The sequence below is a fragment of the Triturus cristatus genome, chromosome 5_2, assembly GCF_964204655.1.
Source record: "Triturus cristatus chromosome 5_2, aTriCri1.1, whole genome shotgun sequence".
Taxonomy (NCBI): domain Eukaryota; kingdom Metazoa; phylum Chordata; class Amphibia; order Caudata; family Salamandridae; genus Triturus; species Triturus cristatus.
In genome coordinates this window covers 270370183-270395316 of record NC_140588.1, presented here as the reverse complement: position 1 = coordinate 270395316, position 25134 = coordinate 270370183, and the positions used below count along the sequence as shown (strand labels likewise).

Here is a 25134-nt window from a genome sequence, read left to right as displayed (position 1 = left end):
TTGCCAGGACAGATCAAATGTAATAAAAATGTAAGTGACTCGGTCAAAAGTAATTTCACATACGAAAATATAGTGGCAGCACTGCCGTACAAAACTGGTACAACTCTACACCAGGGATACAGAGTCAACAGAAATGCTGTCTTCAGTGCTCAGGCCTCTTGATGCCACTCCAAATAAGCAACTTAAGACCTTATCCTATTTTGTACATTCTAGGTCACCATTCCAGAAAAGAAGGCAAATCACACCAGCAATGCACCAGCCTGGCCTACACTGCATGTATTTAATGGAATAATAACTGCTTACGATTTCAACAAACATTGTAAATTTGTACATGTTTACTTTTTTATAGTGGTTGGACAAGAAAAGTCCTTAAGCAAACCGTATGGGCAGTGGGTCAGCTTAGGGCCTAATTATGATTTCAGGCTGATCACCACCGACACGCCATCAGTGGTGGTCCGTCCGACTTCCGAGGTTTTGTTCCAACCGGAGGACAAGGATATTGGTGGTTGGAGCACATTAGGCTGGGGAAAGACAGAGACCTCCAACAGGCTCAAGGAGCTCGCTGGGGATGGGGACAGAGCCTAATCCCTACAATGGAGGCAGTGCCTGCGGAGGCACTGCTGTAGGGATTACGATGCCAGTTTTCCATAGCCTTTTCATGGCGGTTTGGTCAGAAAGTGACTTTGGGGGCCCCCAGCAGGGTCCTAGTCACCGGTGGACCGCTGCTATGTGGCCCAGGGGCACACGTGGTGCCCCCCCCAAACCAAATCTATGCACCCTGTGCCATGTACCACATAGTACCTGATACAGGGGCAATGGGTGTTTAACCCGCTCGTGCAGGCGGTTGTAAACATGCCATTTTCTACTGCAGTCCTTTCCTGGGCCGCAGCACAACCAGCAGTAGAAAATGGCATGTTTACAACCACCTGCACGAGCGGGTGTAATCACATAATTATTGGCAATTCCTCTTCAAAGTGCCAAATTAGCACCGTCATATTTAAAATTACTCTAAGGCTTTGTGAAAAAGTCATTATTACACAGTGTTAGTTTCAGGGGTCACTATACCAGGGCCTAAACTTCAGAAAATCTGAAAACTCAGTTTTTACTAGGCCAAAAATAGGGATGTAGACCATAGTTTGCACTTTTAGTAAACGATTTCAAAGCCCCTACTAGAAACACTCTAAACCACTCTGATGGGGGGTTATTCTGCAGCTTTAAGGATGGTCCAGAACGGGATCTTAGGCCTATGTAAACGCTGGCATGGTAGACCACTGAAATACTGGACTTCACTTCGCAGACTCGAGCGCAACACAGGCAGCCAACACAAATAGGAAACGGACTGCTGAAAAGTTTAAATCATATACCAAAGCACGTCAAAACGGTTTCACATTCCACACCTGAGTATCGGAGATGACCAGGGGGAATATGCAAGGATATGTAAAAGCATAAGGAAATGTCTTTTATATAAGCAACATACAGAAGGGGCCTTCATGGACTGTTTGGAGAACAGTGGGCATGCTGTCTTTTTAGTCCAGTGTGGATTCAACGATGTGCCATGTTGATTTCTAAAAAAATGTGTTTCTATGCAGACTAAACTGTCTTGTAAGATTTATGGTGTTTCTTCCATTAACCCAACGCACCGGGTCCAAGTCACTTCAAGCTGAAAAAGTATATATGAAGACCAATGCTCAGCGCAGATATCCAGCCTGGGAAAGTTTTCAAAATCTTTCCGCTGCTGCCAGCATAATATCAGTGTTTCAGGCATTAGCACTAATATTAATATTCAAACGACAGAAGAAAAGTTTAAGGGAGAAAATAATCTGTTTCATAAAAAAACAAGGGTATCTTTTTCCCTGGAAAAGAGAAACAAGCATGGAATACATTGTTAAATGTGTTGAATTAGCATACTTTACCAGGTGGGCTGGCACTGCTTGATGGTAGTCACCGCATGCAGTTTCACAGTGACTAGAGGTTTGATTTCCACAAGTTACAGCCTCACAGGATGCGGTCTTTCTCCCATGTACTTCTTGATATGGTTTTGAGCCTGTCTGAAGCAATGGCGACTTGTGACGCGCAAAGAATGGAAAAGACGTAGTGATCTAGGCTCTCTACTCGGCTCCCCCCAATTTTCTTTCCTTCAAGCACTAGAATACTTATCATAACGTATGTGAGGAGTGGGCACTGAATTTACTCCTCTACTTATAATCTACATATGAGAGTATCTCATAGTTACAAGTTAACCTATCGGGAGGAACCATGTTGGACCATGCCCGCGTAGGGCTGGGTATTTGAAGTTAAGTAAGTAGGCCTAATTGATGTAACTTTGTATGCTTCTCGATCGGCCAGTGTTTATGATGAGATAACTGGCAATATGTGCAGCATATATACTTACTCCTGGGACTGTGAATGATCATGGTTCTGCCCTCCAAAATAAATACCGGATGCATTGCCATGACACAAAAACCTAATGTACATTTGCACGTTTCTCTGGATGGGTCACTCTACTGCTTTTTTCACATGGAATGTAAAGGATAAGTCGGATCCTATGAAACGCTTTAAGACACAAACACAAACAGCATAGAGGGGTTCATTTTGCTTTTTGACTACAGATTTTTCTTTTGGCTGTTGAGGAAGTTAAGAAGCTGCAGAGAAGATGGAGGAGCCTGGTATATGGCACCATCTACAACATCTTATTTTGGGGGGGGTTGCTATAATCTTGGTTACGTCTGGGGTTCCCTACACAACTAGGGTAGCCTGAAGTACAACAAACATGAAATGAGCTAGGCAGATTGGATGGAGAATAGATCACTCTGGTCTGTGTCTGTGCCCTGAACATTAACCTGTTTACCTGTGATCCAAACTTCTGGTGGATCTGCCCTTTGTCTTACAGACACCTAGGTTCAGGGCCGGATTGCCCTTAGCCGGCACCGGGCGTTTCCCCGGTGGTCCGCCAGGGTGGGGGCCGGTTTTGCAGCACAATATCGGCCCCGTGTAATTAAAGCAGTAGTGGTGAGAAAAGGACCTCTCCAATACTGTCTGCAACACAAATATTCACCTCTTGCTTTGTGCCCCCCATCCAACATTCTTCTTAACAACCTAGGCACACCTGGACTGAGAAACGAAACTGGCCCTGGTTACCAGCTCGGCTGGCTCGGAGGGAGGGGGGCGAAGAGACAGCGCACACGCTGTGTAGCCGAGACCTAAAATGAATGCGTCCTCGCATAATGTAACTGATGCTCATGCAAAGCGCTCCAATACCGTTGCGGTGAGTTTGCACTACAGAAAACTGCAAAAAAATTAAAAAGAGTGGTGTTCAATGCTGCTCTCAATAGGAGGACGAAGGCGGGAGGGGTGTCTAGGATCTCATTGCCGCATTTCACAGTCTAACAGTATCTGGGGTGTGGAAGAAAGACAAAGAGAGGGGGACGGGAAGGGGTAAGGGAGGACTGGTGAGTGTAAGGAGAGGTGCGACCCTTTATACTACAGAGCTTCAGGACGTAACTTGCAGGTGGGTGTTGAAAGGGCGACTGATAAAACGGGCACTCATATGGAGTGCTTAAACACAAATTAAAAAAGTAGCTCCAAAAATGGGAGCAGTGGATGGACACAAGTACTTGGTACATGCTCCAAGGGAGGGCCAAACACAAGAAGAGGCATGATGCATGAATGCGATGACAAACTGGAACAAAGGATATAAGAGCAATGTTGAAGCTAACAAATGGCAAACTGATTGTAAAGAGGTCTTGAAAAGATGGTGCATGCGCTGCCTACCCAAGACATCAAAAAGGGGGCTTGCAACAATGCACTGAAGCAGAACGGAAGGCAAATCAAAAATACACTGCTCTCTTGTTGCAAATGCATAAATTTATATACATGTCGTTTGAGAAAGGGTACAGGGTGGACTGCATGCTGGTCTAACTAATTAGGGTGGAAATCAGTGAGGGAGACATACAATACACACAAGAGATATCCATGAAATCAATGATATATTTGCCAAATATGATTCAATCCTATATGCTAGTCCCCAACTCTTTGCCTCAATCGATCTTGTACCCATCTTACTGGATGTATAAATAAGAATTCTCTTTAGAGACAAGCAGTCAGATGCCCTCTGTAAGAGGTGCACTGGAAGACAGCGATCCCTCAACAAGATTTATATTTGCTAGACAAAGCCTCATAGCTCTTCCACAGAGCGAGTGGGTAGGAGACCTAGTTGTGTCCTGCCACATATGGGCAACTAGGGTGGATTGTGGGACCTGTAAACCCAAATTACGGGTGGTTCTGGGAGCATGCGCACCTGGCGGTGGTCTCGGCAGGGAGCTGTAGGAATCGCAGGAAGGCATGCAACCGAGACAAATGTATGACTATAGGAGTGTGCCTCCTACCAGATGCACATGATCCCAAAACCACCCATAATTAGGGTTTCACCAGTAGGCATCTACTGGAAGGTGAGAGCCTTAGGGCTCATATCTACACATGGTATGAAGGAGTAAACTGGTAGGGACGCTAACACCCCTGACAAAGGCCTCAGACACGAATGGGCTTTAAATGTTGGCAAAAACAGGTTGGCTTGTATAGTGGGCAAATGAGTAATTGATACTTGTACAGATCCCACAAACTGTTTTTATCAGTGTCTGTTACCCAACAAATAAAGGGAATTCACTTGGGTATACCCCCAAGACATTTTTACCACTTTTTTTTTCTAGGCCCTACTTTAAATCCAGTAATGATTTATATAAGAACTCCCAACTTTAGTTGAGTCCACCCTGGTGGCACCATCCTACCAGGGTGTGGTAGGTGCCGATCAAGAAGCAGATCACTATGTAGTAAGTGAAGTGTCTACTCAAAATCTTTGGATTTCCCCCAGGAACTCACTAACAATCCAGCCTAGTTGCTTATATGTGTATAAAAAAAGAGCCTCATGTCAGCTGCTACTGGTGCTTAACGCTGGCAATACATTATTAATGAAAATACTGGCAAGCAGACTGGTGTTCATGCTTCCCTCTATGGTACATCCTCATCAGATTGAGTTTGTACAAGGCCGTAGTACGAAGCCCAATTTGCTTAGAATATCAAGTTATGAATGGTCTCCCTGAGAAGTACTGGAAGCCTGCAGTGGCAATTTTGACATTTAATTTGTCCACCTTGCAAGTAGGTTTTTAGTTGTAACATAACTTAGAACCTACTTGGAAGAATACAAATGGAAAATAGAAAATGGGCATAAAAGACTGAAGGAAGATGAGCCTTACGGCTGGAGCGGTCGGCCTCGAAGCTGGAGATCCGGGTTCGAGTCTCGACAAGGACGCTCAACATCCTGTGATTCTGGGTAAATCCGTTAATCATCCCGTGCCTAACAAAAATGAATGTGTCCATCTGTAACGAAACTGGTGCTAATGTAAAGCGTTTGATACACGAGGTCTCTAAAAAATAAAATGTAAAAAGGAAGACTATGTACCTTTGATAAGGTATATGTTGTGAGAATTTGCTATGCCAGAGTTTTCAACAGCCTTGGATAGAGATAAGAGTGAAGATGGCATAAGCTGAGGTTGCCAGACGCTGAACTCACGACCATTCACAGACAATATGAAAGTTCCCCATTTCAGTGAATAATTCATCCTTATGGAACTTTAGACTGCGGTAGATAAGCAGATATGCTACCAATTATTTTGAGCAATACAGATTGCAAACTCTTTCTTCTTTGGTTGCGGATTCCTATGGCATTTCAATGAGCTTGTCCAAACTCATGGCATTCGACCAACAAGCTGAGAAACCCAAACTGAAAGCAACATAGGAGAATTTTGCCTCACTAGACTGTTCTAGCCTGGAATGCAGCGCGGACATACTTCATCGAGCAGTCACATTACAGAGGTATGCAGAGACTTCACAACTATCCCAGCACTCCAATGAAGCAAGATATTGCAGAAACAAAGTATAGCTGTAGACTTGGCCAAGTGCCGAGGGGGGAATCTGGCACACAGGGAGTGAAGACTTAATTTAAAAAGTGTCAGATTACCATTCAAAGCCAGAGTGCATCACTCTCAGCATCCTCTAGAGCTAATGATGTCTCAAGCTACTTCTTACAAATCAATTTTTTTTCCAATTATGAATCTCATACAGCTTTCAGTGAGGTTGGTAATGAGTCATCACATTTTTCACAGTCATTGTCTCAATATAAAAACCTACAACTTCACAAAAGGCTCTTCTGACATTACAGATCGGGTTACTCTTCCGATAAAATCAGAAGAATCAGAAGATACCATTTTAGAGACCATTGTAGTGGAAGTTAACAATTCTAATCTACCCTCAGAAGACATTCCAACTGTTAAAACTCTCGCTGAGGCACAAACTGAAGGAGGGGTATCTGTAAAGGTAGGCTTGACATGGAAGCAGGACCAAAGATCAGATCTTTGACTGAACCTCTTCCCAAATTCTAATCATAACAAACTGATGTGGTGCTCTATTTACATTTATTCACAACATTCAAGTGAGAATCACAAGATTGATTTGGCTAAGGGTTTTAGTGAGGGGGCACTTTCACTGGCACTAGATGTGAATCACAGTGATCCGGAATCGACATCTCGTATCACAAAATTAAACTTGGAGAAGTAAGTTTGGTCAAAGTGATTAGTGCAACTGCAAGTCACATGATAAAACACAGTCAGCTAATGGATACAACCCTACAGATCCTTGGCACGATGGGCTCTGAAACACTCATGAGCACTGGAGCTGAACGTGCATTCGATAAAAATTCTAATCCAAGAAACGAGTCTAACAACAAATGAAGAAAATAATAAATGAGGGACTTACTAGACAAGTAAAGAATTTTCAAGTCACTATCTCACGGATCACGATTTACAGCTCTACAGAAAATAAAGTAAATCTTACAGTTTATCTTGAGAAGATTAGAAAATCATTATCAAGATATTATTCAACTGTTTGGGGGTGCCGGATGATCCACCTACAAATGCAGATTTAAGATAGTACCTGCTAAAGATGTTAACGTAAGCAATGCCAAATAAAAATGTAGCCCTTCAAGAGTCATCATGGTATGAACATAGAACAAGGACCCCAGCAAACCCAGAAATATTTTAATAAGTCCATATACATAAGTGGTGAGGATAATTCTGTAAAACTAAAAGGACACTCGAGAAATAATACTTTTAGCAGAAAACCATTATTTCCATTCTACATTCAGAGTCAGCACACAATTCATTGGTGCATCTAAAAATATGAGATCAAAGCCACTCATGAGTTCAAATACAGTTAAGTCCACAGGCCCGGATAGATTTCCGTTACGAGGATTAGCATGTGCTAATGGACTAGATCGATACTTTCACACAGCCACTTCAAGAAAAGTTTACAATTGGAGTTCTAAATAGTATCAACCATGATGATTAGCAGCGCTTTATACACTGATGCCACCTAATCAAAAATCTCTCAGAATGTCGAGCCTGTATAGATTGTGCCTGGGTCAATACAAACCTCTGCTGGTAGTGACCATAAATGATGCCAAGAAAGTGTTTGGCTGCACCTCATGGCAATACTTATGTTAATGATATTTATACAGCGCAGCTGTTACCCGGAGGTTTCCTGGCGCTAGTTATATCTCCTGTGGCAAACAATGGCAAGCTGTAACTCACTTTCACATCCTGCAGGCTTCACCTTCTTACCAGCTGAGACTACCCCACTTCCCCACACACATCCGCACCCCTAAAACCCATTTAACATTTCTGAAAAGTAGACAAAATTACAAATTTTGCAAAGGGTCATTTGTGTAGATCACTCATGTTTTTACAAAAGAAACTAGTCCTCGAAATAAAAAAAAAGGGAATTAGTAGAAGAAATAGGTGATCTGTTTTTAGCTAATGTTGTGCCCAGAATATTTACAATCTTATTGTAACGCAAAACCCATCAGACCTTTCTGATCACAGGCATACATAGTGCTTGTTGGTTGTCTAAAACCCCGCAATAGCCAGAGCCAACAGCGAAGTTGCTGCTTATATTGATTTTTCATTGTGCACCAATCATGCAGCAATATGGTAATAGCTAATGAAATAAAAATGGGTAGAAAGGAAACCTGTGTATTTTTTTTTTTTATGTGACAAAGATACCCTGAGTTTACGAACAGTGGTTATTTGTATAACTTTGAATTTAGGGCTGGCCATAATATTGTGATTTAGAAGAAAGTTTGCAAAATATGTTTTTTCTTGCATAGTGGCTTAATATTAAAAGTAAAAAATTAAAGAGAAATTCAATCGAAAACAAATGTTCTACTGGTCTGTACTGTCACACATCTCCCAGCACACCATTTGTGTAGATGGGGTCTATTTCCCGCAACACGATGTGCCCCAAAACACAACGTGGAGCCTTCAAATTTTTGCTAGGAAAATAGATTCATTTTGGCAATGTAGGTAGCTGCAGAATTTGGACCTACGCTCAGCTATAACCCAGGCAAACCAGCTAAACCAAAACATTTCTGAAAACTAGACACACTGGAGAGCCCAGAGTGGTGTGGCTTGCAAGAGTCTCACAATTTTTACCAACCCAAATGCCCTGTAATCCTTCATGCTTGGCTAAAATCACACCTTTTCCTCACATTTCTGTGGGTGAAAGTTCTGGAATTTGAGGGGTCACAAAATTCTCATCATTCAACGGTTGTGACTTCTCTCAATAAAAACAGCACACAACATCCACATCCTGAATAGTGTGGCCATTTACCTTGGCAAGTGAGAGAATATTGGGATGTACCTCTTCTGTGCCAGCCCATATGTCAAACCTACATCCAAACTAATTTTCTCTCACTTGGCAAGCGAGTATGGGGATGGTGCTAGGTCCCGAAGGGGCAGAAAGACTGATCAGGGTTTTGGGTGCGAGGCTTGATGCCAACACAGACTGGCCCCTACCCTGCCCCCTCACCTGGTATCTAGTGGATGGGTCCCTACTTGGGGATCGCAACATTGACATTATCCTATTTCCAGCTGAACCTTTCCCAATTGTATCGGTGCTCAGGGGGCAAAGTTATGTTCTCTGAGCAGAGATCAAAGTGAAACCAGTAAGTGCTAATGGAGCAGACTGGTTTCACTCTAAATCAGTGTGATGTTAGGTGGCTGCGAGCGCTCAGCATCATGCTGACTGAAAAATATAGTGAATCAGAGAGGTATCATGAGACAACTTGGTGCACCTGTGGCAATGCAGTAAATTAACTTTAAATGTAAATGTAAATGTTGTAGACTTGTAAAGCGCACAGCTGCCCCAGCAACGGGGCGTCCCGGCGCTGTAGACCGCTGGGGAACCCGTCCTGGCTATCCCTGTGAGATGGTCCCTTTCTGGGTATCTCCAAGGTGAAACCAGGCATCCCCGGCGTCTGTGGGGGGCCGTTGTAGAGATGAGGCAAGCTTAATGCCCAGAGTTGCCGAGTGTGTTCCTGGTTAGAGTAGGTACCGAGGCGAGAATTATCGAGTCCGTTTTGACCCTGGTCCATGCATTAGTATAAATCCAGATTAGGGGATCTTGGCAGGGCTGACCCAATCCTATAAATAACTTCTGAGATCAATAGGACCAGATTTTGCAGATAAAGGATATTTGTCTCTCAACTTTTACTATGCAACACCTTTTATCACAGATCACAGTGACACTTCACCTATACTAACAAAACTAACCAAAACGTAGGAGACATAGCTGACTTAAGTTACTGGTATGTACTTGTAGTAAGATGCTTACATCACCTTGGATGGACCAGTGGCCTAATCATTCACTGTGAAATCTCCCAACTTCCCAAGGACTACAAAATTAGTAAGAGAAGTCCTGCTATAATGCTAGAACCAAGGGGCCCCAATGCCGGAGTTACACTTCGGCACGCATCTCCTACAAATGGTTTCACAGTAAACATTAAAATGCTTTCTTAAAAATTTTCTTTTTTTCAACTGCCTCCAATATCTGCAGCTTTTTTAGTCAATTCAAAGTGAAACTGCACAATTGAGACTAAAACAAGAATTCATGAACTTTTTGCCATCTTTTTTTTCCAAAGTTTCTTTTGGGAGGATGAACAGGGCTCGCCCCTTCCAATCTGCAAACACTGTGGAAGGCAAGGTGGCTTGGCACATTGTAAAGTATTGGGATATTGTAAAATGTCCCATTTGAAAAAACAATTTCAAACTTTTCTCAGGGAAGGAACCCCACTGCCTCTTTGCAGAAGTCAGGCTCGCATACTCAAAATCAGGGCATGTATTTACATTTCACCATCTTAAAAATTCATCAGCTGCCACTAGAGGAGGAGCAGAGAGAGGATGGTTAAAGGCACTTTACGCAGAAACACAAAGAATGGCATGTGGTGTTTCCCTGGTCTTTCTCTGCTATCATGACACTGGATGGAGGAAGTTCTTCAAAGAATCAGAATGGAACCAAAAGGCAGAAGGAAGAGAAGCAACAGAATCCATTAGAAGAACAAGGACAATACAGAAGATGCGGCCGGGAGATTACAATGCCTTGAATTGCAGCCAAGGCAGTGATAGTCCTAAAAAGCATCATAAGGGGAAGAAGAGTAAAACAAATACAGAAATAGACTCATGACCACATTTGTCTGGCAGCTGATTAAAAACTCATAAGAATGCATTTTTTCTCATGTATAACTGAAGACTGGCCGGAAGGCGGTTCCATTTAAGTGGAGAAAATGCAGCGCTATATCGATTTTGGTATATATTCTATCTTCTGGGACAAAAGATTGACAATACAGGAGATAGAAGCCATGTTTTAAATTGTTCTATGATGGAAGACTTAGCTCTTCCATGGATGCATTTAGAAACAGTTTTTTCTTGGATATACAAGTGGCTTAGTGGTATAAAGTTCTTTTAATGTATGTTTTCAAGGCTGGTATAACTAGTTGTTTTTCTTCAGGACTGGAACAAGTCACAGATAGGAAAAGGTGGACCTTAAGACCATCAAAAGAAACAACTGCATGACTGGTATATACAAACATGGAGTAGTAACAAGATGCATAAGAGCAATGTAATGAACGTCTTCCTTAGCAGCACATGTCCTTACCTCGAAGGCAGAGAAACGTGAGGAAATCTTCGGTCTTGGGCTTCTTCTTGCACAGGTCGGAGATGGGGGTGACTGGAGCAGGTAACAACTGGTCCGCTAACTTTATTGGAGTTGTGCTGGGACTATTGGGCTGGGACTGAGCAAATTTCCGTTGTGCTTGCAGTCTAGGCCTAAAAAAGAGGAAATAGCGGCACACTTCAATAAGTACAGCGGTCTACAAACCCATAGCAGAATTTTATTGCAAGACCGGAGGGCTCCAATTATTCCCATCTTGCTTTACTTCAACTGAATGCAAAGATTAGAAAACACAAGTAAAATCATGACAAACAAAAACAATAAAATACTCCGCCATTCCTGAACTGGATACTAATCAGAACACCGGTGACTTAATTAGTCCTTGATCTGTTATATAACGCTCAATCAACAGTACGATTCCCTCTTTCTTGCTACTTGTTTTGTCAGATGAGTCATGGTTTACAGACCTTTATAATAGCAGGCGTTTTTCATAAAATATTTTATACACTGCTGATGTCATTTATCACTATTTGTGTGTACCTCATCATTATTCGCACTGTTATTGCACTACTTCCTCTCTTTTGCACTGTGGAGCTGGCTAACACTGTAGTAGTACATGCTCTCAGTCTCCATATGACCAGATTCTTCCTTGGCAGCAACACCTCTAACTTTGTTCACTTGAGCCTGCCAATTGGTGACAATCTTTCTCCTTCTGCACAAGACATGCGCTGCCTTCTTAATGTCGCTCTATTACTCCAGAGGATGCCGAAATGTATACATATCTGTCATAGGACACAAGCTTTTATTTCCAATTCAGTCTCAATAGCTTTATTGAGTTTTTCTGAAGTAGAACAATCCACCTTTAAAAGAGTTTTGCTACAATATTTTTTTTCCTCAGATTAGTTATGCGCAGGAATACTGGTCGATAGAAACAAAACAATAGATGATTTTATTATTACCAAGATATGTGACTAAGTTCTTCTCTCAAAGTCCTCGATCTTCCAGGCAACACTGCCAAAGAGTGCAAAAGCCAACGGATGAAAACAGTGGTGGATTCTTCAAACCCCTCCTTTGCTTACTCGTGAAAGAATCACACTTTTCATACACAATGAGCACAGAATCTCCTCAGATCTATAAACGGGTACATGCTTTTCACATACAATTTTACTGCAGTCTTATTCAAACTCTTTCCTCTCGCTCATTATCTTTCTCAATAAGAGGAGCCACTGGTCAATCAGGAGATTTCAAAACTCCTGAAACGTGCAGTGAAATTGCCCCACTTCACTCCCAACGACTATGCAATATTTTTCTAGTAAAAAACACAGAAAACCTACAAATATTCACTTTCTTTGTTCTCTACTGCCATTTCAGAATGGAGACCCTCACACATCTCAAACTGTCTGTAGTCTAGCCCATGACTGGATAGTCAATCTGGAGTTCATAGATGCCAGAACCTCCACTCCCGTCTTCAGCATCTGTGATCTTTTCTACGATTTCCATGGCAGGGAAATATGTATCAATATACATATTTTAAATTTGGTCTTTCATCAGCACCAAAGTGCTTCACAAACTCATGACCAGTAGTAGCTCAATTGCGGCTCTCATCACAGATGCTTTTCTTCCAAGTTGGTCTTCAGACTTAAAATGGGTATTTCCACTTTTCTATATTCGTGTTTGTTGCAAGTGATATAAGAAAAAGGATCCTGTTGCAATTGTAACTTTCGACTCTAATTCCTACACATGGTTTGTGGATCTCCTAGAACTATTCAGAGATCCTGATTCTTCTTATTACTTCCTAAACAAAGACTGGGTTACCCACAATCTAGCCCGATCAGGAATTCTGGGACTGATGGATTGGAAGTTATTTCACAGATTTTTTTTCATCTGACTCATTAATGGTCCTGGGAACCAGGGACCACTAAAGTCTCCTAATCAGCATGAAGAACTTTCTCTTGCTGGTATGTTAAACCAAATCCAGTTTGTCGGACGTTACATATATATTGCTACTTTTTTTTGTCCTTTGGTTTCAAAAGACAATTCTCCTGAAAGAATCACTGCTAAGTGGCCGCAAAGCATGCTTTTTATCCAAACTAGACTACTGTCACACTCTGTTCTTGGGATTGCCTTCCAACCTGTGTCCTAAGCTGTAAAGAATGTAGAATTCTTCAGTCAACATAATATTTCTCCCATGCTCCAATAATGAGTTGACAAGGACTTTTATTTAAGATTTAAATACCTTTCAATTGCCAAGGTATAAAGACCTTACGATCTAGGCCAGTGTTCCTCATAGTACGGCCCGCGGGCCGCTGGCGGCCCGCCAGGCCTTCATTGGCGGCCCGCGGACCTTGATCGAGATCGAGTACAGTGCACTTCTCTAGAGTAAGCAGGGAAGATGGCCGCAGGAGCAAACGTTGTGAATACGCGTTTAATACGTAATCACAACGTTTCCTCCTGCGGCCATCGTCTCTGCTTCCTGCTTTCCTCCGATTGGCCCGCCTGCCTCTGACGTCACACGAAGCTCAGGCCCTTTAAAAGTCAGCGGTAACTAGCGCTAGTTACAGCTGACTTTTAAAGGACCTTTTGGTGAGCTTCCTGTGCCCCTGGTGTCACGACGTCCTTCCAGCCCCGGAGATCCTTCGCAGCAGCGCCTGCACAGGTATGTTTTTTTTAATCGTTCTGTACATTACGTTATGTAGTAGCACGTTAAACACTGACCAACCCTCAATGATCGCTGTTGTGTCTCAAACGGTACTGTCATTCTGAGAGGGTTTGTGAACACTACAAAAACATCAACTGCTAGTACCCCTTGTTCAAAACACAAACAAGGCTCCAGGCGGTATCGGACTGCGATCAGGAAATTGCTCACTTGGGCTACAAAGCTACTGGCATATACAATTTGGGCTATAGCTCCAGTTTGTATCCAGGTCCGTTTAACTCACATACCAAAAAAAAAATCCTTATGTCTCTGTAATGAAGTCGCCGAATTATGACTGTGGATATGAACAAAACATGAACTTTATGAAACCTGAGTGCAACTTTAAGGGCAAACCTAGGTGTCATCCAAAGCCAGCACCAGATACTGGAATGATGCAGCATAAAAAGCAGCCCGTGGAGCGATAAGAGTTCAGGACATGTATCACAATACATCACAGAATACTCTAGCAATGTCACTGACTTTATGGATTTGGTCCATATGGCTCCTGCGCGCAGCCTCCCCAAGCCCCTATAAATTAAACTGTGAGCGCGTGCCCCGGTGACGGCCTCTAAGCCTCCGAGTTTTCCCTCTCTTTCGGTCTCGCTCCTCAGTGAAAACCAAGACTCCAGGCAACGGGTATTACCTTCTCTTTCCTCCTTTCATTATTTGCTGCCCTGTGAAATGGATCCAAAAAAGAAAACATTTTTGCTGGGAACGTCTTTTTCTGACACCAGTGCAGCCTCGGGGGTGGAGAGGAATAAAACATCCCAAATGTAAAAAATAACTAATTAAAGCAAGACCGAGTGGTTGCAAGGTGGCCAGATTGATTTATTTACACCCAAACACATTGGCGCCACTTTACAGTGTTTGCCAGTGAAGTGATACTTGTGTTTTCTCCCCTCTTTGAACAACATTGTTTTCCCTGTGTGGGAAAGTGCACCTTGCCTGGAGGTACTGAAATACCTGCTTGATGGGTGAATTGGAAAACAAAATGTATACAGCGTCTGTGTGTTTACGAATGTGGTCTTTTTATGCCATACCGCCTATGTTTTGAAAGGATATAATTATAAGCAATGGGCACTGAAACGGGTCCTTTCCGGGCCCTGTATTGATGGCCTTACCTTTTCATGCGAAAGCACTCGCTGCTTACATTTCACATGCTTTACTTAATCTTGCATTCCCTATGAGTGTTTGCTTTTTGTAGGATGTTAATTTTTTGTAGGCAGCATATTGTTCTTGTCAAGTGCGTAATTAGAATTGAGTCACATCCAGGTGTTTATAGCGGGTCAGTGCACTGCAAGTTTCTCTAAGTGGGGCAGTATGTCAGTGGGGGAGAGGATGTGGTGCTATGGGCAGAGCTGCTGAAGTGTTTGTATGTATAATATGGTTTTAAAAGCACTTGCTGCCTCCTTCCTGGTCTCCAACATTTGTGGGCAACAATAAAAATGTCTTGCTAATTCCAGTGATTACTGTTCTTAGTAGAGAGAGATGGTGTTTTGTCTAGTGCAGGGTTACTCATAGTACTTGCAAACTAGGATATTTTCTCATGCATGTTTAAACTGCTCTTGTGGGGAAAGGGGTGAGAAGTACTGATGACAGAAACTGCATACCATAGTAATCCCCACCTGAAACCAGGGCCCTCCCCTTGTCCACTGCAGGGGCTTGCGTTCTACCTCATGGTCACAGGTTCAAATCCCGGCGGGTCCTGCCCTTCATCCATCTGAGGTCGATAAAATGAGTTGGGTAGCAACCAACATCTGTTATGTAGCGCCAAGATACCTGCGCGTGAACGTGGGTTTTAGATACGTGTGCATGCCATTTATTTCAAATCCCTATTGAGTGCCATGTGCAGGTTTACCCATTATGTTGTATGTTTAAACAAAACATTACTTTGATGTTGCTCACAGATCTGTTGCGAGAAGTGGTGTTGGTCCATCGGTCGTGACGCAGTATCGGTCGTTTTTTTTTTACTCTAGCTCCGCCCCCACTGATCCCGCCCCCACTGACTCCACCCCTACCAGTGCGGCCCTCGGCCACTAACCACACTGTAATTTTGGCCCCCGACAGAAAGTTTGTGAGTACCCCTGATCTAGGCCATTCCTTTCATACTGAAAATATCCAACTACTCCAAAAGGGAACAAACAGAAGGGCACTCTTTCTGTTTTTTGGATCACTATCTATGGAATCCTCGCCTTGAGGAAACAGTATAGGAGTATTTTCTACATTTCCATAGTAGAATGAAATCCTATCTTTTCTATAAAGGTTAATGAAGGTAGGTGTGGCTGTCCTCAGTCTTCTTTGTTATGTCAGTCAATGTTTCTTCCCCTGTATGGCATAAGAAACACTGTTGGTGCAAGCGTGCTTACAAATAGCAATACCAACAACTATTATTGTTATGTTTATTACAGACATGCTGTTTCTCTGGAAGTTTTCAATCTAATGGATCTTTCTTCGCATATTGACTGAAAGCAAGAGGAGCACACAGCCAGCAAAGTGCACCACCGATTCTGGATTCATTTTAGGAATCGCGTGAAACTTTCTTTTAGACTGCTGTGTTAAAACAATACTTTTGGCCTAAAGGAAGACAATGAACTAAGAGCGGGAGCCCGCTGGATCGGGGTGACCTCTTTTACTAGATCGTCAAGCCATCCGTTACCAACTTGATAGGAGAGGGACGAAGCAACATTCCCTGGACAGGGAAGGGCGGCAGGAAAGCGGTCTTACCCGCTAGCTCTCAATATGCACATCTATAAGCGTCACTCGAGTCCTGAATACTCCTTTCACAATTTTATATTTTCAGAGTTTTGTACAGCATCTTAGGTAAATAGGTTTACAGAGAAGGCATTGGGGAAACATCTTTAGGAGAGAAGTCACATGCCCACTAAGAAAGTCTTTAATTAAGAGGGTGCACTACTGAAAATACAGGATAGACACCAGTGACTGCATAACGTTATAAAATGTTATGTTTTCTTCATGTGTGTCTTGTTCGTCAAGTCCTAGTTTTACCGTATGGGGATAGCAGGGTGAATTCTGGGATGTGGCCGAGCATAAAAGTTCCTAGATGCTGGAGGCAGTGTGATGAACCTGGTGTGTCAGGGTCAGGTCTCAAGAGGCCACAGACGGTCATTGCAATACTCCTTTACTGAGATGCATGGTTATGCCCTCCAACAGACATCTCCGTGCATTTATATCACAATCATATTTATCAGAGGACATTGAATCAAATGGTGGCGTGAAGAAGAGTCAGAGGGTAATGCAAACGAAAGACTTAAAATTGACAAAGAAGAGACTGACCCCAAGCAAAAAAGCATTGCACCAGAGAGAAAGATTGAAATGCATTCCCCCTTAATTAGCAGCAGCATTTATTTATTTAATAAAATCAAAGCACCTCACTGTTCGGAGACGTTTCTATAGGCAGAGAGTTGTGTTCATGGTAAACTTGACAATACGCCATGAGGAAAAAATATCGCGGCTCAATTAGTAAGAACCTATTGAATAACAAGACTACACATTCACACATGCTTTGTATACCTTCCTACTATATTCTTGATTACATTTAGCTTTTAAATGCAGCATTTGCCACTATTTTCACCACATTTTCTCCGGGAAGGGGGGGGAGGGGTGGAATCATCCAGAATAGCTTACCTCAGGAGGGCTCGCTCACTTTGCTTGCTACTAATCCCCAACTTTTATGCCCCATCATTTTGAAATGGCACCAGCCATCACTGCATCTAAAGCTTTTAAGGCATGCGCTCATATTGAAGAGAGTCTAAAAGCAACTGACTGCTTCAATAATCCTACATTTTCTTGCAAACCAGTGCCTCCTGTCTCTTTGACGGCTTTTAATTAGCTTTAAACTTGTATAATAGGAGTCTGATACCTTGCCACAAAAATGGATTTCCTTAGGTTTAATGAAGGAAAATGCAGAAGTTATAAGATACAGAATGCAAGTATTACCCAACCTCCAACTGTTTGATAATTTCTCTTTTTTTTGTTGGGGAGAGACAGTAATAGTTTGTTTGATTAACTAAAATCATACAATTTAAAATCCCAAGAAAATCAACATGTTTATCAGAAAAAGTGGTTTAAAAATGTGTTACATACTTATCTATTTACCAAAAGTTCCTGAGTGCTTGTCGATTTACAACATAAAACCAATTAATAAAGACCTGGGGTGGATAGTTTCTACAGTTAGTCAAACTAAACAACTGTGGGGTTAAACAATTCTCTAGTCTTAGCATAGTGCACGATCAGGTTAAATATCCTGATGGTGGCCAAGACAATTGTTTTCATGCCGTGACGAGTGCGATGATAGCTCAAAGTGCTAGTGCATTATACAAATAAGCAGCAAATGCGTGATCAGACTGCTCAGAGTGCATGTCAGAGTCCTTTTGTGCAGCTGCAGGCTTAAGGATGCTCGTAACAGACTATGCTAAGTTGTCCTCTCTGTGTGCAGTGAATGTCTGCAGCCTTGTGTACACAGCCTGGGGCAGGAGCGCAAAATGCTTTGGCGTAGAGGGGAGAGGAGGATAACGAAAAGCACAAATAAGCAAACTAGAATCATTTGTGATCTTTTTGTAACTACTTGGTTGCTAGGGCTAGGAACTTCACTGCTTTGCATGCTAGTTGGACTGAGAAATCTCCTAGTAGCTTTATTACGGCCAATCGACATGTTCTTATTTGCATCTGTTTTAGTGATGGCCATATTAAGTTCTTCCGGAGTGGTAGGAGCGCCGGACAGATGAATAGTAAATGGAGTAGTGAATCAGTACTATATCCACAAAGACTCCATGGTTGGCCAAGCCTGTTTCCATTCTAGTGTTGTCTTTGGATGGGAAAACTACCAGCCGAAGAGGCATCAAGTTGTGCCTTTTTTATTCCGAAAGTTTTCCCGAAAAACATGGCTGGGGTTTTAAAGTACGGTGTGTTGGCATGACCGTCCACACTTGCTTTCTGTTCGCCAGAGCTACTTTGTCGAATGAGAAGGATTGCAGCCTGTAGCTTTGTTGATTGCCCGTTTGAACTTGGGGTATTCTGTTATTGTATACCAGGCATCTTCTATCCTTAGGGCTACGATTGACTGGTGTAGACTGAGTTCTTTGCACTGGCTTGATTTTCGAATTCTAGCCAACACCAATGTGCCAGTGAGTTTTCAGCTGCTGCCCCCATCCTCCAATAGTATTTTATTGAACCGCCTTGTCTGACGGAGGTCTGGTTGCCTAATGCAAACTCGAGCCTGATGAACAAGTTACTCACTTTCGGTAACAATATATCTGTAAGAGACATAGATTAGTTATAGATTCTTCACCTTAAAATTACCCCCAGAGGTCAGACTGGATCCGAAAAGTTTTTAGTCAGCAGTACCCCTGCGCGTCGAAAGGTGGTGTCGGTAGCCTCCGTGTTCGCCGTTGGCGTCGTAGTCGTCGGGATGACGTCGCAGAAGCTACTTAGATGCCGCCCTCGCACGCGGACGTCAGTTCTGTACATGGCTTTCCACGCCAGACGCGCAGAGCCATGCAAGACACTGACCACCGGTGGACAAAACTAGGGCCCTGACAGGAAGTCCCTGACCCTAGAAATCAGTTCGCATAACAGGGAGGATGGGTGGGGTGGTAAAGAATCTATAACTAATCTATGTCTCTTACAGATAGATCGTTACTGAAGGCAAGTAACTTGTTCATCTGAAAGAGACAATCAGTTATAGATTCCTCACCTTAGAATAGATACCCCAGCAATACCAACACCGGAGGTGGGTCTGTGAGCCAAGTTCACACCAGAAAGTCCTGGAGACCAGAACAGCCAAAGAAGCCGCCTCTCCGGACTTGGCTGTCCAGGCAGTAGTGTTTTGTGAACGTGTGCAGCGATGCCCACGTAGCTGCCTGACAGATGTAATTGAGGGGGGCTGCATGTCCCAAAGCAGTGGTAGCTGCCGTCGCCCTGGTGGAATGGGCACATAGCCCCACTGGAGGCTCCTTCTTTGCCACAGAATAACAAGCTTTGATGCACAAAACCACCCATCTAGAGATGGTCAGTTTGTGCATGGCCCAACCTTTTTTAGCACCCACGTAGCCAACAAACAGCTGGTCATCCACCTGGAATTGCTTTGTGCGATCCAAATAAAAATGAAAGGGCACGTTTCGGATCCAGGCGGTTGAGCCTCTCCTTCTATGGAAGGATGCAGAGGCAGAAAGATGGTGGGCAATGTGATGGTCTGTCCAATGTGGAAGGAAGTAACCACTTTGGGAAGAAGGATGGACGAGTTCGAAGGACAACCATGTCCAGATGAACAGCCAGAAAAGGAGGCTTAGAAGAAAGTGCTTGGAGCTCACTCACCCTGCGTGCAGAGGTGATGGCCACCAAAAAGGCAGTTTTAAAGTCAGAAGCCTGAGAGGACAGTTATGTAGCGGCTCAAAAGGAGCGCACATAAGATATGTAAGAACCAAGTTCAAGTCCCATTGGGGCATTACGAAGGGAACAGGAGGAAAAAGATGAGTAATGCCCTTAAGGAAGGGATTTACATCAGGGGACTTGAAAAGAGAAGGCTGATCAGGAAGCCTAAGAAGGGCTGAAATGGCCGAGAGGTAGCCCTTTAGAGTGCCCAGAGCAGAGCCCTGCTGGGACAAAGAAAGGAGGAACAAGAGAACCTCAGAAAGAGGGGCTGAAAGGGGATCCACAGCCTTTCTGTGCACCATGCCACAAATGTGTTCCATCTACAGGTGTATACCGTCTTAGTGAAGGGACACCTGGCTGCCAAGATAACATCACAAACTTCGGGAGGAAGGTCGAAAGCGGTCAACTGTCGGTGCTTAATCTCCACGCAAGGAGGTGGAGGCTGGACAGGTTTGGGTGGAGGACCCTCCCCTGCTGCTGCGACAGGAGATCCTCCCAAAGAGTCAGTCGGATTGGAGGATCAATGGCCATGTGTAATAGTTCGGGATACCAGACTCTTCGTGCCCAATCCGGAGCCACAAGAATGACTTGGACCGTTGCGCCTGATCTTCTTCAGCACTCTGGGCAGAAGTGGTATATGTGGAAAGGCATATAGAAGACCGCAACTCCACCCGCGATGAAAAGCATTGCAGAGTGGGTGCCGCCTTGGAAATTCCAACGTGCAGAATTGCTGACATTGCGCGTTCTCTTTGGTGGCGAATAGATCTAACCAAGGCTCTCCCCACTGTTGAAAGAGACCTTGCACCACCTCCAAATGAAGACGCCATTCGTGATCCATCATGCACCTACGGCAGAGTTCGTCCGCCGTGGTGTTCAGCGAACCTGCCAGGTGTGAACCACCAGGGATATGCCCTGACGTACTAGCCATGTCCAGAGGCGGAGGGCCTCTTGACATAGGGTCCATGACCCCCCCCGCATTGTTTGTTGCAGTACCACATGGCGGAGGTGTTGTCCGTGAACACCTGCACTACTCTTCCCCGGATAGAGGGCAGGAATGCTCTGAGTGCAAGACTAATCTCCAGAAGGTTGATGTGGAGCCCGGACTCCGCCGGAGACCAGAGGCATCTGACCTCTGCCTCCCCCATGTGGCCGCCCCATCCCAGAAGTGATGCATCGGTCACCACTGTGAACTGTGGTTAGGGAAGGGCAAGGGATCTGCCGTCGACCCAATCCTGGTTCGTTAGCCACCACTGCAATTGGTGTGCAGTGCCCTTCGAGACCTGGACGCAATCGGACAGGTTACCTTGATGTTGTGCCCAATGGAACTTCAGGTCCCACTGCAGAGCCCGCATATGCCATCTGGCATTGTCCACCAGCAGGATGCAGGAGGTCATCAGGCCCAGTAGCCGGATGGTCATCCTGACCAAAATCCGGGATAGAGGCTGAAAGATTGCAATCACAGCCCGGATATCCCGGACTCGCTGTTCAGGAGGATAGACCCGAAACGTTGAGTCCAGAACCACTCTGATGAAGAGGAGCTTCTGAGAGGGAGTCAGGTGCAGCTTCGGCATGTTGATGGAGAACTCCAGCAAATGCAGGTCGGCCGTAGTCTGGAGGTGGGAGACGACAGCCAGTCATCGAGATAGGGGAAGACTGGAACACCTGATCTGCGCAGATGAGCTGCGACCGCCGTCATCACCTTCGTGAACCAATCAAGCATTTATATCAATCAAGCATTTATATAGCGCACTACTCACCCAGAGGGTCTCAAGGCGCTGGGGGAGGGGGGGGTCCGCTACTGCTCGAACAGCCAGGTCTTGAGCTGCTTCCTGAAGGCGCGGTGGTCCTGGGTCAGGCGGAGGTGGGTCGGGAGGGAGTTCCATGTCTTGGCGGAGAGGTAGGAGAAGGACCGTCCCCCTGTGGTGGCTCTTCGGATGCGGGGGACGGCGGCAAGGGCGTGGCCGGTCGATCGAAGCTGGTGATTGGGTGCGTAGAAGTTGAGGCGGCTGTTGAGGTATCCTGGGCCTTGGTTGTGTAGGGCTTTGTGTGCGTGGGTGAGGAGTCGGAAGGTGATCCTCTTGTTGACCGGGAGCCAGTGCAGGTCTCTCAGGTGTCCGGAGATGTGGCCGCGACGGGGGATGTCCAGGATGAGTCGTGCTGAGGCGTTCTGGATCCGCTGGAGTCTCTTCTGGAGTTTGGCGGTGGTTCCGGCCTAGAGGGAGTTGCCGTAATCCAGACGGCTGGTGACGAGGGCCTGGGTGACAGTCTTCCTGGTCTCGGTGGGGATCCACCGGAAGATCTTACGTAGCATGCGCAGGATGTTGAAGCACGACGAGGAGACGGTGTTGACTTGTCTGGTCATGGAGAGGGAGGAGTCCAGGATGAACACCTGAGGGGCAATGGTAAAGCCAAAGGGGAGCATGGTAAACGGAAATGCTCGTAGCCTATCATGAACCGCAAATAGCACCGGTGGGCCGGCAGGACACGGATGTGAAAATAGGCGTGCTACAAGTCCAATGCTACCATCCAGTCTCCAGGGTCGAGGGCAGACAGGACCTGAGCCAGTGTCAACATTTTGAACTACTCTTTCCGGAGGAAGCGGTTGACATTCCTGAGATCCAAGATAGGACGCAGGCCTTTGTCCTTCTTGGGCACCAGAAAGTAGTGGGAGTAGCAACCTCAACCTACTTCAGGGGCACAAACTCGCTCGATGGCTTCCTTGGCCAAGAGAGTCATAACTTCTCTTTGTAGAAGGGCCAAATGATCCTCCAACATGCAATGGTACTGAGGTGGCATGGCTGGGGGGGGGGGGGGGGGCAAAGTCTTGAAGGGGAGGGAGTAGCCCTTTAGACTATCTGCAAAACCCACCTGTCCAACGTGATGGTGCGCCAGTGGGGGAGGTGATGGCAAATCCTGCCGCCCACTGGTGATTGGTGGCGATGAAAGGTCAGACTAGGAGGGTTTGGAGGCTGCTGCTGAAGGGGCGGTGGTGGACTGGCCAGCTCGCTGGCCAGCCCCCAGACCCACAACGGTGGGTCCCCGGCCACGCAGGGGCTGAACAGCTTGCGCTGGCTTGTGGCCTTGGGTGGAACGTGGAGGGGCACTCTTTCCATGGCCACGAAATGGGCTTAAAGCAGACTGCGCAAGGCGAGTGGAGAGGCCCAAGGACTTGGCCGTAGCCCGCGAGTCCTTGAAGCGCTCTAGTGGGCTGTCTGCCTTGTCGCCGAACAGGAGACGGCCATCAAAGGGCATGTTTTCAACAAGGATAGCTTGGACATCCCCAGAAAAGCCAGTCGATCTCAGCCAGGCATAGCGTCGAAGGGCTACTGACATTGAAATCGTCCTACCTAGCGAGGCGGCGGTGTCCAGTCCACAGCGTATGGTAAACTTTGCTGCATCTCTCCCCTCAGCAACTGCACGGGAGAGTATAGTCCGGGCTCCTCCGAGCACTGGGGCAGCACCTGCGCCACCGTATACCACACAGAGTGGGTATAACGGGCCAACAGACATGCAATGTTTACTGACCGCAGTCCCAAGTTGGAGGAAGAAAACATCTTCTTCCCAAGATGGTGCAGCTTTTTGGATTCATTATCGGGTGGTGCATTAGGGAATGCGCCTTTGGACGTGGAGGCTTGGACCACCAAGATCTCAGGGGTGGGGTATTGGAAGAGGAAAGTGGGGTCCCCCAGTGCCGGACGGTGGCTTCGAGCAATCACCCTATCCACAGGAGCACCTGTGTTGGGCCTGGACCTCGGTTTGGGCTTCATTGAACAGCAGCAGGGGCTCCAAAGAGCTCAGTGCCGGCTGACACACCTCTGTCAGGAGGTTAGTCCTGACTGCCACCATAGGTAGCTCGAGGATGAGAGCCTTGGCCACCCTACGCAACACCACTGCGTAAGAAGCTCCCTCCTCCGTGGCCACGGTATGAGGAGACAACATGCCACGGTCAGGGGAAATATCTAGACCACTGGATTCCCCCAGTTCCTCTCTCCAGTCTGGGTCATAGTCCAACTGGTCATTACAGGGTCTCCAGACTCCTCCCAGTCCTCCATACCCTCCCCTGGTTGCCAATCTGACCTGATTGGAGCACCAGGGTAGAACAAGGGCACAAAGGTACCCATCAGCGCCGTATCCAGCGTCGGTCCAGCTCCGTGTCCAGTTCAGGGCGGAAGCCGGGGTCGACGCCGGCTGGGGACACAACTGGCGTCAGCTGCAGACGTGGTGCTGGTGGAATCTGCGCCAGGGGAGGTGTAATCAGGTCGACCGGCACCGATCCAGATCCAGGACTGGATCCAAGGGGACCCTGTGGTGCCAAAGTCGACAGCGTCGAAGGCCCAGGTCCCAGCCGAGTCCGCGGGGCCCGAAGGCGCGCCGGCTGAGTCAGGCTGCCCAAAGATGGCTTGCATCGCAAATGGTGCAAAGCTGGGCAGGGGTCGCTACGGGTCCCGGGAAGGGAGGGAAACTGAGTCGACTCTTCAGGCTCCGCACTCGGAGCCCTGGGAGGGGCACCACCCGCATCGGGGAGAAGTTGAAGGGCGACTATGCTTCTTTGACTTCTTCTTGTGCTTTGACTTACCTAAGGAGTGCGAAGACTTTGAAGAAGACTGGTGGTCATGGTGGCTCCTCAACCCGTCCCTGAAGACTTCGGATTCAATCCGGCAGTCAGAGCAAAACTTGGGATCGTGGTCGCACTCCAGGCAAAACAGGTACACGGGGTGCAGATCCGTCATCGACATCAGTCGGCTGCAAGAGACGCAAGCCTTGAAACCTGGCATCCCTGACGTGCACCAGGAGTGGAAGACTCAAAAACAGTGTCGACAAAAGTCGGCAAAAAGACAGTCAAAAAGTGATTGGAAATACCGCTCTCTCCGGATCTGCACTGGCTGGCGCGGAAAAAGAAAGAACTGACGTCAGCACGCAAGGGCGGCGTATAAGTAGCTACCGCGATGTCAACCCGGCGACAACGACGCAAACGACGAACGCGGAGCCGACCG

At 45.8% G+C, this 25134-nt stretch overlaps 1 protein-coding gene across 3 annotated transcripts in view; it reads right to left on the bottom strand.

Annotated features, from left to right (window-relative positions):
* The window catches only part of JARID2 (jumonji and AT-rich interaction domain containing 2), a 671808-nt gene that overhangs the window by 294658 nt on the left and 352016 nt on the right, over window positions 1-25134 (bottom strand). For all 3 annotated transcript variants that reach the window (XM_085607031.1, XM_085607030.1, XM_085607032.1), the window contains exon 4: window positions 11041-11210. In XM_085607031.1, the coding sequence (XP_085463157.1) occupies window positions 11041-11210 (170 nt within the window). The remainder of the gene's footprint in view (window positions 1-11040; window positions 11211-25134) is intronic.